The following is a 17,615-nucleotide window of genomic DNA, read 5'->3' on the forward strand; positions in this document are numbered from 1 at the left end:
TCTTGGGTTGTTTCAGAAGCTTAAATGAGATGATGGGTGTGAAGTGCTCGCATAGAACTTGGAACATTGCTGGTGCTTAGTAATAAGCAACTATTATTATTGTTTTTGATCACAGAACTTCTTTGTTGTTGGAACATCCTCTAGCATCTTGAGGGATCCTGCATTCTACAGAAAACAATCTGAGTGATGTTTACCTTTACCAAACGTTCTCATTTTACAGAAGAAGAAACTGAGGTCAAAGGAGTGGCTGCTGTTTTGGTGCTTTTATTTTGAAAAATGTGCAGGGGTCAGCCTCTTCCCATGTCAGTCATTTCCACTCCCACACAAGAAACAACAGAAGGACACAGGTTTAGGGTTGAAATGATGTGCTTTTATGGGAAACAAAAATATCCAACAACAATAACAAAAGCCCTTCAATCTCGCCAAGTTCTTAACCAGTGACAATGAGGCAGCTTCCATGATTGCTTCTGGCTGGGGACGATTCTAAAGGGTGAGGAAAGTGAAAAGACATTGGCCAAAAAGAGAAGTTGCAGGGAGGGCTGACATCCTACATGAGAACACAGCAGACTTCCCTGTGGCCCCTCACCCTATCACCCCTTCAACTTAGAATCTCCTCCCAATCTACAAAGATCCTTCCTGAATTTTCCTCAGATGCAATCTCTTTCAGAAAGCTTTCCTTGGTCTGCTCTAACTGCATATGACTTTTCATTAACATCACGCACACTTTCTCATTCCTTCTCTGATCACTTTCTGCCTTACATCTGTTATGTTTGGGTACATGCCTTACGATACCCACTATTGGTAGGCATGTCCCTGAGACCAAGTCCCAGGTTGACTCACCCCTGTGCTCCCCTCCCCCTCCCCCATTCAGTGCTCAGTATTCAGCAGGTGCTCAACATCAGAGGTGCTCAGTGAGGGTTTGTTCAATTTAAGTCAGTTCTACATTTGCCATGTCACATCACCAGCCTCTTGAGAGTCATTATTGTCATTTTCACTTCTTCATCCTTCCTCCATGATCTCAAAATGGTCTGACTCAAGGCATCTCCAAGAAGGAACAGCCCCCACCAAACATTGCCCACTCAAGGTGAAAGGTTTGGAGAGGAGAAGAGAGGTTAAGTTTTCTCCCCTGTTCAGGGAGGCGAGCAGGCAGGAAAGGAAGCCACCGGGGAAATCCGGGATGGCCATGAGCGATGTTGGCTAACACTTCATTTTGGAATCTCATAAGCAGCCACTCTTCCAAAAGTTTCCCTGTGAAACATGGCCAACTTTGCAGCAGGAGCTGAGAACTGGGGGGGGGGGGGGGGGTATGTTATGGTTGCCCTGCCAGCCCACAGACCAGAGGCATAGACCAAGAACCTTTCTTTGGGACATGGCCTATTTTCTCTCTGGAGGGCGGTGAGAGTTGTCTCTCTGGTTGTTCAGTTGGAGCTCTGGTGGGAACATTAGCCCTGCGGTGTGTTGAGTTGTCAGGCACATAGATTGTAATAAGGCTAAAGAATACAAGCTGCAATCATGGGCCTCTCCTTGAAAGGGGGAAGGGTCAGGAGGTGCTGGGAGCAGTGAGGGAGAGAGGAGGGTCCCAAGAAATCCTGCAGCTCTGATTCTAACAGGTGCCCTGCTCTGTCTCCCACTTCCGCTCCCTCTCCTTTCCTCTGGTTCTCCAAGTCCAGGTCAGGCAAAGGGGCCAGTTGGAAGTGGTGGAGGGAAGGGAAGGGCCTTTTCCTTTTCCTACCATGAATCCTAGATTTGGACAAGGGAGAGGTTACAATCCAGGGCAGAAGGAGGAGGGTTAGGGAGCTGAGGAGAGGCCTAGGCCCTGTCTACTTCTGTTGACTGGTGTAATAACTATATTTGAGACTCACACTTTTAACTGCATTGCCCCCAGAGAGCACGGAGCTCCTAATTGGGGGTGTTGAGAAAGTTCTTCGTGGGCGCTCAAAGGCGCTCATTGATTTGGGGAGATTGCTGCAGATCTTCCCATGGGAGGGCCCCTCTGGGGCCAATAAGGTGTGGAAACCCCATGGTCAGCATCAGCCCTAGAAATTTAAGAAAGGGGCCACGAAGCAGAGAGAAGAGAGACTTTTTCAGGCACCTTCTTTAGGAAAGAGAGTTGGACCTTGGGGCACTCAAGTTAGGACAGATGTTTCAGTATAAAAAGGATCCCCAATAAAAGGACAGAGTCCCCTCAAATCCCTTCCCAGATCCCACAGCACTTAGAAAAGAGAAAGTAAGGAGCATAAAAATATCTCGATGACGTGGGCTTGCCTGACAGTACAGAAAAGCAAGTCTCATGGCAGGCAGTGTGTCCCATTACACAAGAGAGGATTATACCGAGCTTCAGTAGAGAGATTTTACATATATCTTTATATAAATGCATATATATTTATAGAGCCTCTGCCTAGAACAGCCGGGCTTGCTTCTTCAGTTCATTCCTCTTCCAGAGGGCCAGCCGGTCAAACTCAGAGATGGTCATGCCAAAGACTTGGTAGAACTCTTCCTGGGACAGGTGGCGCTGAAGGAGGCAGGGCAGGTGGGGGTGGGGGGACAGAGAAAGAGAGCAGCATGAGGATGCAAGATGTGGGGGCAGGTGGAGGCAGCAGTGGGTGCTGCGTGTTCCCTCCGGGCACCCTGTACCTTGCATGGTGCCTGAGCCTGGGGCGTGTGTGATGAATATTTGTTGAATGAGTGAATATGGAATGAACACTTCCCCAGGGAGGACTCTGGAGCTGATTTGGCTGAAGAGGCCTCCTGTGCCTATGACTCAAGTGGGGCTTCCGCTTCCACTACACACCCCTTGGAGTCCCCTGTTGACTCCTTCCCTTTCTGCATGCCTGCTCCATGTATTTGCATCCAGAAGTGTGTGTGGATTCACGCTATCTCACTCCCCTTTGAGAGAAAAAGGAGCCATGTCCAAGATTTTAGGGGATATTTCCTCTTACTGATGTTTTAACAAATGATCTGGAAGGCTGTTCATCAGGCCAGTCAATGAAAAACATTACTGCTCATAATTTTTGATGCACCAAAGTGCATCTTTTTCTGATATGAAAACAAGTATGCTTTATAATCAAACCCTTGTCTGCATTCTATAGTAGATTTTCTCCTCTTTCTGGCCTCCTTCCCTTCCTCCCTTCTAAGCAGCTTTAAAAGTGTGATACATTGTCAAAAGCTTTTAGAATTAGAAACATACAGCACTTAAAAAGTAAAATGTTAACAATTGGTGTATTTAGTGAACGGTAGATGGATGTTCATTTTACTATTCTTGAAACTTTCTTGGAGAGCTAAAATTTTTCAAAATGGAATTTAAAATTAAGTTTAAAAAGAGAAATATATGGCATATATACTGCCTGGAAACTTAATGGGTTCACTTAAGCTGGCTTGTTGGTAGCAATTACCTGAGCTAATTGGGTAATGAAGGAGATTCAATGAAAATTATGTATGTGACCACACAATAATTTGTCAGTTCTTTGGCTTGTTGTCACTGTGAACCTTTTTTTTTTTTTTTTTTTTTTTTTTGAGACAGAGTTTCGCTTTGTTGCCCAGGCTGGAGTGCAGTGGCATATCAGCTCACTGCAACCCCAGCTCCCTGGTTCAAGCGATTCTTCTGCCTCAGCCTCCCAAGTAGCTGGGACTACAGGTGTGCGCCACCACGCTGGGCTAATTTTTTGGTATTTTAGTAGAGGTGGGGTTTCACCATATTGCCTAGGCTGGTCTTGAACTCCTGAGCTCAATCTGTCCTCCTCAGCCTCTCAAAGTGCTGGGATTACAGGTGTGAGCCATGGCGCATGGCTATGTGAACTAGCATTTTCACCATACCTTCAGAATTTCAAGCAAAGGTAATATTGACAATTTTTGGTCAATAATTTTTTAAGTAGTAGAGCTGGGACCAAAGTCCAGGCAAAATGCATTACATTCCCAATGCCCCTTTTGGTCAGCCCCATTAAAAAATTCATAAGTAAGTCTTTCTACTATGAAAAATGTCAAAACTACACAAAAGAGAGAAAACGGGACAAAGCCCATGTCCACTATCCAGATCCAGTAATTGTGAGGTTTTCCACATTTGCTTCATTTATCTATTTTATTTGCTGAAATATTTTAAAGCAAAGCCTAGACTTTGTGTCAGTTCATTCCTATGCACCTGAGAATGTATCTCAAAACACACTGGATATTTTCTCACATTGTGGTTACACAATGCCATGAGTAAACCCAAGAAAATTTAACAAGAATTCCTCAGAATTCCCTGATACCTGCCCATTACAAAGTCCCTGTCTTGAAAATGTCTTTTTACAGTTGGTTTGTCTGAATTAGGACCCAGGCAGTGCCCACACATTATATTTGCTTGTTAGATCCCTAAGACCCTGACTCTTTCTTTGTACTATTGACTTGTCCATGTTTGTGCTACTCAAGTAAGTGATGAAAGACACCCTGGATAGGAGAGTCCCCCTCTCTGCTACTTCCATGGTGAAGACTGAGGGAAACTGTACTTTGGAATCATTTGTTGTTGTTGGAGGGTGGTGGTCGGTATTGGTTCTCTAGTTGAGTTTCTCCACTATGTTCAAAAATCTTTGTTATGAGACTTGATATAAAGGAACGGTAGAGTCACCCTCAAGTAACGTGTTCAAAAGTCACCCTCAGGTAACGTGCTCACAAGTAGGACACATTGGAAGGAGACCAGGGCTTCTCTCCTCTAAGGGCCAGCTGGGGCCTCCTTTCTCCCTCCAGTTCTCAAGGCCCCTAATGCCACCACTGTCCATCTGACATTTGCCATAGAAAGGTGTTAAAGCAGGAAGGTTAAGAGAGCATCTCTTAGAGCCGGGGAGATATGGCCATGTGACTATGGACAAGTTACTTAACCCCTCCTGAACTTCAATTTCTTTTTGTGGAAAATGGGAGCTTCCTAGTGTCTGCATCATGAATACCATGAGGATGAATGAGCAGATACAGGTCTTGTGCTCAGCACTTGAGGGCACACAGAAAGCACTCAATCTGGTCACTTTCACTATCATGGTGATCTTTTCATGCACCTGTTACATCGTGTGAGCTGCTCCCAGTTTCCTTGGATTTCATCTTCTCCTCCTCATCTTTGTTGTGCTCACGTGACCCTAGACATACTCACCTTCTGCTATGTTCAAACACAACAAGCTCACTCCTGCATCAGGGTCTCAACACTGGCTGTTCTCTCTGCCCAGAAAGTTCTTCCTGCTTATAAAAGCATGCCCAACTCCTCAACTACTTCGAACCTTTGCTTACATGTCATGCATCCAATGAGACCAGCTCTGATGATGCTATTTAAAACTGCAACTCGCCTCTTCCTCTCCTAATCCCCTTCTCTTCTCTCTTTTAACTTTTTTCCTTAGCACTCATTACCTTCTAACACACGGTGTCATTTATTTTTTCTTTGTGTTGACAATATTGACACAAATAAAGGAGACACATCTTGTGTCTCCTCACACAAGAATGTAAGTTCCAAGAGGGCAGGGGTCTCTGCTTTGTTCATTGATATATTGCAAGCATCTTGAACAGTACCTGGATGCTTCTGTGGACATAGGAGGAGAGCTAGGTTTGCTCCCTGCCCTCAGGGGGCCCACAGTGTCAGGATTGTACATAAAACTAGTGCTTGTGATGGTGGAAGAAGGGGAGGCAGCACAAGGCTCAAGTTAAGCTCCCTCAGTTCCCACTCGGATTCTGTCATCACTAGGCGATCAGCTTTGACCAAATGACAGCCTTGCTGAATCTTTACTTTCCCCTCTGTAAGGTGAGGATGATTCAGTAAATATCTGTTGGATGAATGAATATCTATTCTCTGAGCTCCCTGAGGACAGGGTCACAGTCTTCCTTCTTCAGTCCCCTCCTGGAATTAGTGAAGGAGGCTGGGGCAGTGTCTTTAGCCCATGGGCCTCAGCTCGGGCTATGCTTTAGACATCCTTGGGTGCTTTTAAATAGTTCTGAGGCCTGAGCACATTCCCCAAATTGTGATTGAATCGGTCTACCGTGGGGCCCCTGTATGGTATTTTTAAAAAGCCTCTGGGTGATTCTGATGTCCTAAAGAATGTTCCCATCCCTAAAAACTGGCTTCACTGCACTGCCCTGGGAGCTGTCCCCTTCAGCACTGGTGGACGCTCTCATTTGGAGACAGTGAAAGGCGGAGGCCCTTGTTAAAATGTGAGGAGAATCACCCACTTCTAGCAACCCAGCATGCTAGAGTTGGAAGAACTCGCAGAGCTTCCTGGATAATGTACATTCCCCTCCTGCCCCAACCCTCCACCCTGGGCCAATTCCACGCCAACAAGTCAAGGGCGGCTCGTATGCTCTTCCCGAGGAGTGCTGAGCCTCCTGTTTCAGAAGCCTGCACTCAATTCCATAAACATTTTCTAACACCTCTCCCAGCCCAGGCCCTGTAGTAAAGGACAGACAATGTTTGTCTCTAAGAAATTCAGGGTCAGGCAGAGGAAATGGACACATCCATGATCTGATACACAAGAGAGTGAGAGGTGCTTGATGCACTTTGGATAGAAGGCTGGAGGAGGTCAAAGGACAAGGGGAGTGACCCCTCCTGTAGGAGGGTTGGAGGAAGCTTTGGGGCACAGGGATTACTAGTGCGGGGCCCTGAGGAGCAAGGAGGCTGGTGAGATGGGAAGGGCATTGATATGGCTTGGCCGTGTCCCCACCCAAATCTCACCTTGAATTGTAATAATCCCCACATGTCAAGGATGGGGCCAGGTGGAGATAATTGAATCTTGGGGGCAGTTTTCCATATACTGTTCTCCTGGTAGTGAATAAGTCTCATGAGATCTGATGGTTTTATAATGGGGAGTTCCCCTGCACAATCTCTCTTGCCTGCTGCCATGTAAGACGTGACTTTTTCTGCAAACCTGTGTTGACTGCCTCAGGCCTTAGTGGTCTTCCCTGGACAACAGTAATCTAATGTTCATTGGGCACTTCATACTCAGTATGTTGCCAGACTCTATGCTAAGGGCTTTATGGGTATTGGCTCACTCACTTCTCTTGGCAGCGTGAGGGAAGCACACCAATCACTCTTACTTTACAGAGGAGAAAACCAAGTTGCAGCGAGGTTGTCGCTTGGTTAAAGCTGCCCGCCTAGTGATGGCAGAATCAGAGTTTGAACCTAGGGAGTTTGATTCAAGACTTACTTATGCATTTTTTCCTTCTACATAGTGCTGCCTCCCTCTGTCCCCCATCACAAGCACAAGTTTTATGCACAATCCTGAGACTGCAGGCCCTTGGGGGCAGGGAGCAAATCTAGCTCTTCTGCAGTTCTGCAGAAGCATCGGCCCTAGTGGAGGACTTACTGTCTCTGTGCACCACAGACACTAACTGAATTGAAGAGGAGGCAGCAAAGAACAGCATGGGGCAGCTTTGGGGGAACAGCATGGGGCAGCTTTGGGGGAACAGCATGGGGCAGTTTTGGGGAACAGCATGGGGAAGTTTTGGGCTGAGGAAATTGGTTCAAGTCCCTGCTTTTTCAAAAAGCTGTGTGATCTTAAAGCCACTCTTCCACCCAGCCCTCTTGAGCTGGATTAGACCAAGCAACTTCCAAAATTTCTTCGAACCCAAGAGCTCCTGCTCAGTTTTTTAGACTTACCTCTAAACGGGTCCTGTCTACATCCTTGGGCAGACGGTTTCTTCCTCTTGTAGTCACCAGCAGCAGTTCATAAGGGTAGATCTAAGGAGAAAGGGAGGTGGTCTCCAGCTTGGGTGAGGGTGGTAGGCTTGTTCCTTTCAGGTATATTTTGTGTCTGGGCTCTCTGTTCTATCCAGAAAGGGCCAGAAATTAAGTCTGGAGGAAGGGCTGGATCTGCCCTTGTTGGGGTTTCCCAGCAGCCTTAAAATACCTTCTCTCAAAAGGCAAGGCCCCAGAGAGTCTCCTAATACTGCTAGGAATAAGCTTGGAGGTATTTGCCATGTGCCCATGGTATAATATGGGCACATGACCTACCGAATGTAAGTGTCTAATATTTGGCGACTGGCAAGTCACCAGAGTGTCTCTAAAGCCCAGGGAGAGCATCTGATTTCAGTAGGCAAGAGACCTAGGGCAGGATTCAGGAAAAGTGGGCCAAGGAGGGACAGGAAATGTTGGTCTTGAAAGGACCCCTGGGGTTATTTATCTCTGTTCCCTTCCCTACATAGACAGTGCTGTCATCCTCCTGGTGATCCCCAGTGTAGCAGCTCCAAGAATCCTGGAGACTCCCAGGGTCTATGCACATCCTTTACCTTGTACTCTGCAGAGAGAAAAAGAGACACACACACAGAATGGAGCCCATCAGTCTTCGCTTTGCATCACTACACGGGCCTCTGTCTTACTCTCTCAGGGGGTCTGGCCTCTATTGTCTCTTTCTCTTGACCACCAGAGAGCTTGTCCTTGCTGAATTCACGCTGAAGGACAATCAAGAATGGTATGAGCACAGTGGAAGGCTGAAGATAGGAGTTGGGCTGATCTTGAGATAGTTCTAAGGAAAAAATGGCCTTAGAGATATTTAGAATAGAAATTAGAAGAATCTGAGATCTGAAACACATGGACAAGATCCTCTGTCTTCTGTGGGGAATCCTTCGAGGTTCTAATGTGGGCCCCTGCTGCCTGAGTTTGTTCATAGGAGCTGGTCAAGGTTGGTGTGAAAGCGTCACTGGCAGAGAGCAGAAAGCTCATGGAATTCTTACTGGGAACAGTTTGTATTTGACTGTGAGTGCTTCCTCCACCGGGACTGGCAGGCAACCCTTGCTCCACCGTCCAGGGAGAGGAGAGCAGCACTCTGTGATGGTTCTGGGAACCCAGATGGAACAGGTGGCCTGGAGATCACCCAAGGCCAGGACTTGAGAGGATGAGGGAAGAGCAGGGGTAAAGGGAGAGGGTGGGAAGTGAAAGAGAGTAAGAACTCAGGGTTGGACACAGCCCAGCGTGGGGACAGAATCTGTAGCCATCATTTGCCGAGGGTCAAGCAGCGGTTTTGAGTGGTACATCCGGAAGCCCTCTCCCTGCAGACCCCCTGCAGGCCTGCACTCACCTCGCATGCCCCAGTTGACTGCGTTCATGCTGTCGTAGTGGAAGAGGTCTGCGCTGGGCGTCTGCAGAAAAGACAGAACCAGGGCTGGCCTGAGATAAGCTCACTTCTGCCTCCCTGAAGCACTCACCCACCTCCAGAAAATGAACCAGCGCTTGTGGGACATAGGGCCTTCTCAGCAGCCTCTGTCTCAAGTTAGGGAAAGTTAACTCGCTGCTCCATCCCTGTGCTTTGTCCTGGCACATGCTGGGCACTCAATGTATATCCATTTATTTGGTGAATTTCACTTCATGCTTTCTTTCATTGCTCAAATACCCCTTTTTCTAGGAGATTTGCCCTGACAACCTGGTTGGAAGTTGCAAGTCACTCCTTCTATGAACTCTCAATCCTTATCCTGCTCATCATTTTTCTTTTTCCATAGCAGCGTGCTCAGGGAGCTCAGAAAACGTACAGGCCATGTTAGAGGCCAGTGGAGCACAGCAGTTGGGGATGGGCTGTGGGATCAGCTGGCCTGGGCTTGAATCCTGGCTCCACCACTTCTTGTTGAAGAGTGTGGGCAAGTCACCTCACCTCTCTGTGCCTTTCTGCATGCACAAAGTAGGGTAAATGATAGTAACCACCTCCTTGGGTTGTGAAGGACAAAACAAATTAGTGCTTGCAAAGTGTTTAGCTGAGTCCCCGGCACAGAGTTATTGCCCAATAAATACTAGTTGTTCCCAAGCCCCCCCGATGGGGGCCCCTTTTCATGAAGGGGTCGCCAGGGAGGGGAGCAAGTCATTGCCATACGGTTATTTCAGTTAACCCACCACTAGCCCCAGGACCCTTGCCCAGATTTCACCTTACAACAAGCTAATGTTGGATCTAATAGCATTTTGGGGACAACATCCCCCCCCGCATCTCCCAGCACAGCTTCTTACCCTGTGCAGCCCATTTCTTCGGTAGGCAGGCAGGGAGGCAGATTTGGAGATGAGAGGATCTGAAAAGAAGGATCTAGAGCAATTACCAGGAGTCTCAAGCCATGAGTCCCTCTCCCCGAGGTCATCTGGCCACCAACAGCCAATATTGCTCCCAACCTAGCAGGAAGGGGTGGAGGCCAGAGGCCACCAACTCTTCCTGATGCTCTCCAGATTTGCAACTTGACTGTCTCTGGGGGCATTTCACTCTAGCAGAATTCTAGGTACCTGCCCAAGGCACCCACTCATACACTCTTCTGTCCTTGATCTGCACATCTCTATCTTCCTGTGATAGACCCCTGTGTCCTGGCCACAGGCTGGCTCTGGACAAAGGCCCTGGAATGGAAGTCAAGCTCAGAACCCAGGTAGGAAGGCTCCCAGGTGGTAGAGGAGGTATGTGCACTTTTTTCTCTCTGGGACCATCGTTTGGGGATGGCAATCCTAGTTCCAGAACCCCAAATGCAGACCCACAATCTGAAAAATACAATGGGGTAGACCATTTGAGGTCAGGAGTGTGCTGGGACATCCACACTGTATGGTCATTAGAGCTATGGAGAACTGCAGCTGACACAGCTCTGTCCCTCATGGGACATGATGGGCTGAAGGTAGGGCAGGCAGAACTTACCACTGTCAGCCAGGTAGTGTGACCGAGGGGCTGCAGGAGAGAAAAGCTGGAGGTCATTGCTCATGAGGACAGACAAACATGGTGGAGACAATTCATGGGGACAAAGAGACGTGGCTTCCATACCTGGTCCCCCTGGCTGGCTGGGAAAAGGGGCCTCTTTCAGCCCCTCCTTCCCCACTGGTCAGTTTTTAATTGTTGCACTTGCACCCCATCTCCCTCCCCTGTCCAGCTCCTAGCCTGGCACCTGGCACAGGGCACGTGCTCTGTGATATTTGTTGCGCAGATGTGGTTGAACAGGGTCGAACTGCAAACAGCACTGGTGCACTGCACAGACCCCAGAGGCAGGGTTGAACACAGCGGCCCTCAGTGGTCAGGCAGGAAAACAGGCTCAGCAGTTCATTCTGGCTCTGCCATCAGTAGATATCTAACTTCAGACAATCTAATTAATCACGCTTCGGTTTTCTCATCTGCAAAATGGGGAGTGATAGTCTCCTTTGTAGGATTACTGTGAAGAATATGTGACACAATACAGTGAGATACTTAGCATAGTGCCTGATGCATCTATAACACTCCATAAAACTGATTGTGTCATTATTGCCACCAACATCAACATCTTCAATCTCACTGAGAGTCAAGGTGTAGTATGGGGAAGAGGGAAGAGCTTGTGGCCTTCGGGCCACTCCAACTTGGGTCTGATCCTGGCTCAGTCACTTACTGGTTCTCACTTGGAGCAAGTGGCTTAACCTGAGTTCTCTCATCTATAAAGCGGGTGAAAATAATCCCTCTACATTGCAGCTCTACAGGAGTGTAACATACCTACAAATGCCTGGCACAAGAAGTATAACAAATGATGCATTTTATTATCCATAAATTATTGATCTGAGATGAGATTTCCTGGCAGGACTGCATCTCACAGGAGTAAGAAAAGGAGGAGGCAGAGAGAGAGAGAGAGAGAGAGAGAGAGAGTGTGTGTGTGTGTGTGTGTTGTGTGTGTGTGTGTGTTTGTGTGTGTGTGTGTGTGTGTCCAGGAATAGGGAGGAGCTTGCAATGAGATTTTCAAGAAGTGTTTGAATAAAGCCCCTGCTTATATAACTTCAAGTGATGGTAGACTCATTACCTCAGGAGGCCATCCCTTGCATCTTTGAGCCATTCTGATGATTATAAGACATTTTTCTTTACACTGAATCTGACTGGAAGTCAGAGCTTCCGATGCCCCAAAGCAATGGGAGTGACTGCTCCAGGCAGAGCACGCTCTTATGTGGAGTCCCATACAGCCCCTTTCCAAATCGTATTCTAGACCTCGATGAAGCTTCCAGAGGGGGCATTACAGGGTTTGGGGCTAACCTTTGTGGCCAGCCTCTTCTGATTCTTTTGTTAGCCCAGGGGATTGAGACTGGGCTGGCTACATTCCAATAGAACCTAATTTATAAAAATAGGCAAGGAAGCTGATTAAGTAAGCTCCATTACTGATAAATTGAGTGATCTTGGGCAAGTTACCAAAGGCATCTGTGCCCTCACTCCCCAGCTGTATACATAGGGTGATACAGGCACCCCACCCACCCAGGGCTGCTGTGAGGAAGAAGAGAGAGGATGCATGGGCTGTGCCTCAAGGGAGCCTGACTCAGAGAGAACAGCTGACACTGCCAGCTAGTCATGGAGGAAGGTGTCCCCACCCTGTTGGGCTTCCAGAGCAGTGCTTACAGCCATTGAGGGACATCTCATAGCCAGCTGTGTGCAGGGCTTCCCGGCTGCTGGTGGAGCTCCGGGGAGGGGTCCAGGGGTCTGCATAGGAGCTCGACCGGGCCTTCATCTCTTCCTTCAGAATCAGCCGGCCGATTCCACTTTGGAGCTGAGGGTGGGGGAAGATGAAGTTAGAAGGAAAACAAAGGACACTGAGATGCAACCGGCTTGGGCAAGGCTGAGGATCGCATTCTCTATAGCAGCCTGTTCTCACGTTTGCCTTCCCAGCATGCCTCCCACCTTGTGGCACCCATATTTACTGTTGCAACCTCATCTTGTCTTCCACAAGTTGTCCTGTGGTCTGGGTGGGGGTCTGGTGGTGGGCACAAAAAAGCAAGCCTGGCCAGTGACAGGATCCCATTGTCCTGGCACAGTGATTGATTCAACAATGGGCAGATAGCCACCTTTTTCTTTTTAACTGAGGTGAAAATTACATAACTTCTAATTAACCATTTTAAAGGAAATGATTCAGTGGCATTTAGTGCATTCACAATGTTGTGCAACTACCACTTCTATCTCGTTTCCAAATACCATTATTTCCCCCAAAGGAGATCCCATACCCATGAAGCACTCACTCCCCATTCCCCTCTCCCCCAGGGGCCTGGGGACCACCAATCTATGTTCTGTCTCTGTGGATTTGCCTAGTCTGAATATTTCATGGAAATGGAATCACACAATATGTGACCTTGTGTCTGGCTTATTTTATTAAGCATAATGTTTTCAAGGTTCATCTGTATTGTGGCATGTATCACTACTTCACTTCTTTTCATGGCTGAATAATATTCCATGGTATGGACATACCATATTTTGTCTATTCATGAGCTGATGGACATTTGGATTATTTCCATATATTAGCTGTTGTGAACAGTGCTGCCACAAATATGGGTATATATATATATATATATATTTGTTTAAGTCCTGTTTTTAATTCTTCTGGGTATATATCTAGGAGTGGAATTGCTGGATCATATGGTAATTTTACATTTAATTTTTGAGGAACCACCAAATTGTTTTCCACAGTCGCTGGAACAAGGGTTTCACCAGCAATGAACAAGGGTTGCAAGCACCTGCTTACCATTATGTGAAAACAGCTTGCCTGACTATGAAGCCAATCCAGAGGCAAGCCCCACAAGTGAAAAGACAAATTTTCTATGGCATTTTTTTGAGCAATTGGATCTAGTCATACTTTAAGTTAATGCTATCATTTGATTTTTCAGTTATGCAAAGCTATGCTTTTTTTTTTTTCTATTATAAGTGGACTTGAATTTGTTTTTTTGTCACTTGCAAATGAAAAGATCCTTAGCGATATACTCAAATGAGAAGATCCTCAGTGATATATGCTCTAAGCATCTTACTCAGTGGTGTGGCCTGCTCACCTTGTGCATGCTGCGGTCAAAATCATCCTCCTCTCCTCCAGATGAGAACCTTCTGGCTCGGGGCACTGTCAAAAGACAGCTAAAATCAGCATGTGTACCCCACTCGGCCTGGCTTAAGGCATTTTTTTTAAAAAAGAAAAGCCACTTTTCTTTCTTTTTAATCTTATTTTTCAATGGAAACAGTCTCATTTAAGCTAAGCCCCACATCAGCTGAAAGTGATCTCTGCTACCTTTGTGGTCTGTGAACACTCATCTCCCATAGGGACGGATCACTGCCCACTTGGTTATAGTTGTATTTGTATCTTACCTTCTTTTCTAGATGAAGACTTCTTTGAGAGTAGCAAAAGAGTCATCCTTTTATTAAATTTTTAAATTTTTGAGACAGGGGCTCACTCTGTCACCCAGGCTAGGATGCAGTGGTGTTATCATGGCTCGTTGTAGCCTCAAGCCCCTGGGCTCAAGGACTCCTCCTGCCTCAGCCTCCCATGTAGCTGGGACCACAGGCATACACCATCACGCCCAGAGAATTAAAAAAAATTTTTTTGTAGAGACGAAGTGCCATGTTGTCCAGGCTGGTCTCAATTTCCTGGGCTCAAGTGATCTTCCCATCTTGGCCTCCCAAAGTGCTGGGATTATGGGCACGAGGCACGGTGCCCAGCCCCAAAGAGTTATCTCTGAGCTTCCATGAAGCTTTGCTCAGAATGCACATTCAATTAGTAAAGACATTGAATCAGAGTGGATCTTGATGAAAATTTCCCTCCATACTTGAGGGGAACAGCTTGGATTGTATGATTGGGTGAGGTAGTATCTGAGGACCACTGAGACCCCCTTACCAGAAGCCTTCCACCTCCCCACCTCCTCTCTTTCTCCATCCTCCAAACCATTTTTTACCCTCAGCCAAAGTGGTCTCTCAAAAGCACAAATGTGATCGTGCCACTACTTTCAATGTGATCATGCCACTCACTGTTTAGGATAACAATCAAAATGTTTACCTCAACCCTCAAAACCCCGGGGGAACTCCTCCCTCATTGCTTCTCTTCCTTTGTGAGTTCAAGGTTAAGTGGACAGCCTTTTCTTTCCTCCAATGGAATCCTTCCTCACATCTTGGGTATTTGCAGAGGTATTTCTATACTCTCTGCTGTGTTACATCCTTGCCACCCTCCTGATGGCAGCTGAGTGACTGCATCCGAGAAGCTTTTGTCATCTTCAGGCTGGACAGCAGGCTCCTGCCATCAGCTCTCCTACCTTCTGTGCATCACGTCCCTCTCATGGCTGGGGCCTATGTCTTCTCCACAAGGGCAGGGACCTGGTCTGTTTTGCTCCCCAGTGTATTGCTAGGGTCCATGGCCAGTGTTTAGTATATATTTGTTGAATGAATAAACACCCTCAGTTATAAACTCTCTAAGCACTCTTATTCAGAATGATTGTATAAAGGAGTCGGCAACTGTTCTGAACACCCGTGTCCTTGGCACAAGTGATAGGGCCCTGGCCCTAAGCTCCTATGGGGGTGCTACCTTTGGGGGACCCGTGGTAGGTCCAGTACTCAGACTCCGAAGCATAGTAGGGGTCTGGTGAGTAGGCGGGACTGTACTTGGAGGTCTGGCTGATGTCTTCACTTGTTTTGCTCTTGGTTGCTGTAGACAAATCACCTGCAAAGGACCCAAGGAGAGCACTTCAGGAAGGCAGAGTGACCGGGCTGGGACTGTGTACCCTTTTCCTATCTCTACCAGGCTCCAGCCCAGGGGAGTGAGGCCACTTCAGGGTCAGGGCTCTCTGTTAGGACTGGGCCATGGAGCATCAGAGCTGGAAAGCACTGGGGCCAAACCCTCATTCTGCATTTAGTAATCGGAGCACCAGAGAGGGGAAGGGGCTTGCTTGAGACCACATAGCATGTGAGCACCAGAACTGGACCAGACTCAGCCCAGAGCTCTTTCCAGCACATTCCATGGATTTCCAGGTCTGTTCCAGAATGAACTCTAAGGGTATGGCTCCTCAAATAAGACTCGACAGGTCCCAGGTGAGCCCCAAGCCTTACCTTCCTAGCCCTTTAGAAGCCTGCCTTGTTATAAATTCGAACGCCATGATTCCTCACAACCTGAGATGGCCTATTCTGCTCAGGAACTACATGGCCTGAAGGAAGGAGTGCTAGACAGGGAGTCAGCAAAGCTGGATTCTGGTCCCAGCTCTGCCACTTTACTCAGCTGTAACACTGGGCAGGCCCTACCATCTCTGCCTTGGTTTCCTCATCTGTAAGTGTCAGAATTGGTCTGCTGGCTCAGGTGCCATCCAGCTTCAAGCTTCCACCTGAAGTAAGCCCAGGACAGGGGTGACCAAAAAGACCCACTGTAGTCACAACTACTTAGAGAGCAGTGACTTCTAGTGGCCCAAACGTGGGTGACAGGCTGGTAGGGCAGAGAGAGGGGCTGGGGAAGTGTGTGTGGCTGCATGACCATTTCTCATGGTCAACTACAGGAAGCTTTAGGGACAAGCTCTGTGCTCTGTGGAGCCAGAGTGGCAGAGGGTGGTGGATCAGCTTCAGCTAGCCCCAGGTTATGCAGCCCCCACAACTACATTTGCTTCCAAAGCTTTCAGATTCTCTCTTTGACTTGGGTCCTGGGCAGCCACTCCTGGCTGATTGTATTTAGCTTTTTCCTCTGCCCTCTTTTCCAAGCAACCCTCCTCTTGAGTCTGCTTTAGTGCCACCCCTCAGAGCCCGCCTGGAAAATCCCACGAAGTCCTGAGAAGCTTGCGACCTGGGGGCCTTTTCTAGGCAAAAAGCCAAACCACCTTTGTCAGGTTGGTTTCTTTCTGTGGGTACTCAGGGGACATGGCACGTCCTTCACAGGCTGGTACAGATGTGCACATGCTCACAGACTCACCTCGGACGCCCTGCTTAGCCCCCTCTGGAACCAAGGATGTCTGTCTAAACTGTAGAATGTTAGGCACCCAGAGCCACTATTTAAACTTGTACTGTCCACTCCACCGGCTAAGTAGTTCAGAACCTGGTGCAGGACTGCTTCATTCATCTCCAAGCTCCACCGATTCTGGGCCTTGCTTTGTTATCCAGCTAGACCCTTAAGCAAGTGCAGGTGCATAGGGTGGCAGCTGCTCCTCTGCAACTTCAATGGAAGGGATGTGCTCGTTCAATCGAGGCTTAGTAAGTACTTTTTGCAAAAATGAACAGGTGGTGTCAGTGATTAATGACTTGGTGGTTCTCATACTAAGTGCAGGTAGGAATCATGGACAAAGCCAGTTATAGTGCAGATTCCTAGTTCACACCCTCAATATTTATAATTAAGGGAGTCTGGGACAAGGAAGGGGCCAGACAATCTGCCTTTTAAGTGTCTGTCAGATGCAGATGGTACATAGATCCTTCTTTAAGAAACACTAAATCAAGGAATGAATGAAAGAAGGAAGTGACCCTCTGCTTCTTACGCATCTACATCTCCTCTGCAAGTCTCCATCCACTCTCAGGAGACTGGGACTGAGAACAACTTAGAGCGGGGGTTCCCAAGCTGGGCTGAGCATCAGAATCACTTGGAGAAACTGTGACAAATACAAAATTCAAATTCAGTAAGCCTGGGGTGGGGCCCAGGAATCTGTATGCATCCCATGTTATTCTAATGAACACTTTGAGTATGATTGCCTTGGAGTGTGTCTCTCCCAGGGGTATGTGCATTTTACAAAGGTTTTACCAATTATGGAACTTAGGATGCCAGACAGCAGGTAAGGGGGAGATTGCAAAGGTGGTGGGAAAGAACTCAGGGGACATGAGGACTTTGTTCTTTTGAAATGACACCAAACTCCTCCCTAATGTCACCCTGGGTGACAGGGCAGTCAACAAGAAGGACCAAGATGCAGCCTTGGGTTTTGTGGCTCCTGGTGGCCTGTGCAGGGCCATTTGCAT

At 47.6% G+C, this 17,615-nt stretch overlaps 1 protein-coding gene across 3 annotated transcripts in view; it reads right to left on the reverse strand.

Annotated features, from left to right (window-relative positions):
* Nucleotides 1-348: 348 nt before the first annotated feature.
* The window catches only part of ABLIM3 (actin binding LIM protein family member 3), a 119,757-nt gene continuing 102,490 nt past the window's right edge, over nucleotides 349-17,615 (reverse strand). For 2 of the 3 annotated variants that reach the window (XR_007726470.1, XR_007726469.1), the window contains 8 exons: nucleotides 15,223-15,357; nucleotides 13,709-13,773; nucleotides 12,294-12,441; nucleotides 10,593-10,622; nucleotides 9,932-9,990; nucleotides 9,018-9,078; nucleotides 7,601-8,237; nucleotides 349-2,512 (listed from right to left, as the gene is read on the reverse strand). Coding sequence is in view for 1 of the 3 variants with exons in the window: in XM_050794008.1 (XP_050649965.1) it covers nucleotides 2,399-2,512; nucleotides 7,601-7,681; nucleotides 8,230-8,237; nucleotides 9,018-9,078; nucleotides 9,932-9,990; nucleotides 10,593-10,622; nucleotides 12,294-12,441; nucleotides 13,709-13,773; nucleotides 15,223-15,357 (701 nt within the window). In the remaining 2 variants the exon portion in view is untranslated. The remainder of the gene's footprint in view (nucleotides 2,513-7,600; nucleotides 8,238-9,017; nucleotides 9,079-9,931; nucleotides 9,991-10,592; nucleotides 10,623-12,293; nucleotides 12,442-13,708; nucleotides 13,774-15,222; nucleotides 15,358-17,615) is intronic. The other variant, XM_050794008.1, reaches the window with a different exon arrangement.

The sequence above is a fragment of the Macaca thibetana genome, chromosome 6, assembly GCF_024542745.1.
Source record: "Macaca thibetana thibetana isolate TM-01 chromosome 6, ASM2454274v1, whole genome shotgun sequence".
Taxonomy (NCBI): domain Eukaryota; kingdom Metazoa; phylum Chordata; class Mammalia; order Primates; family Cercopithecidae; genus Macaca; species Macaca thibetana.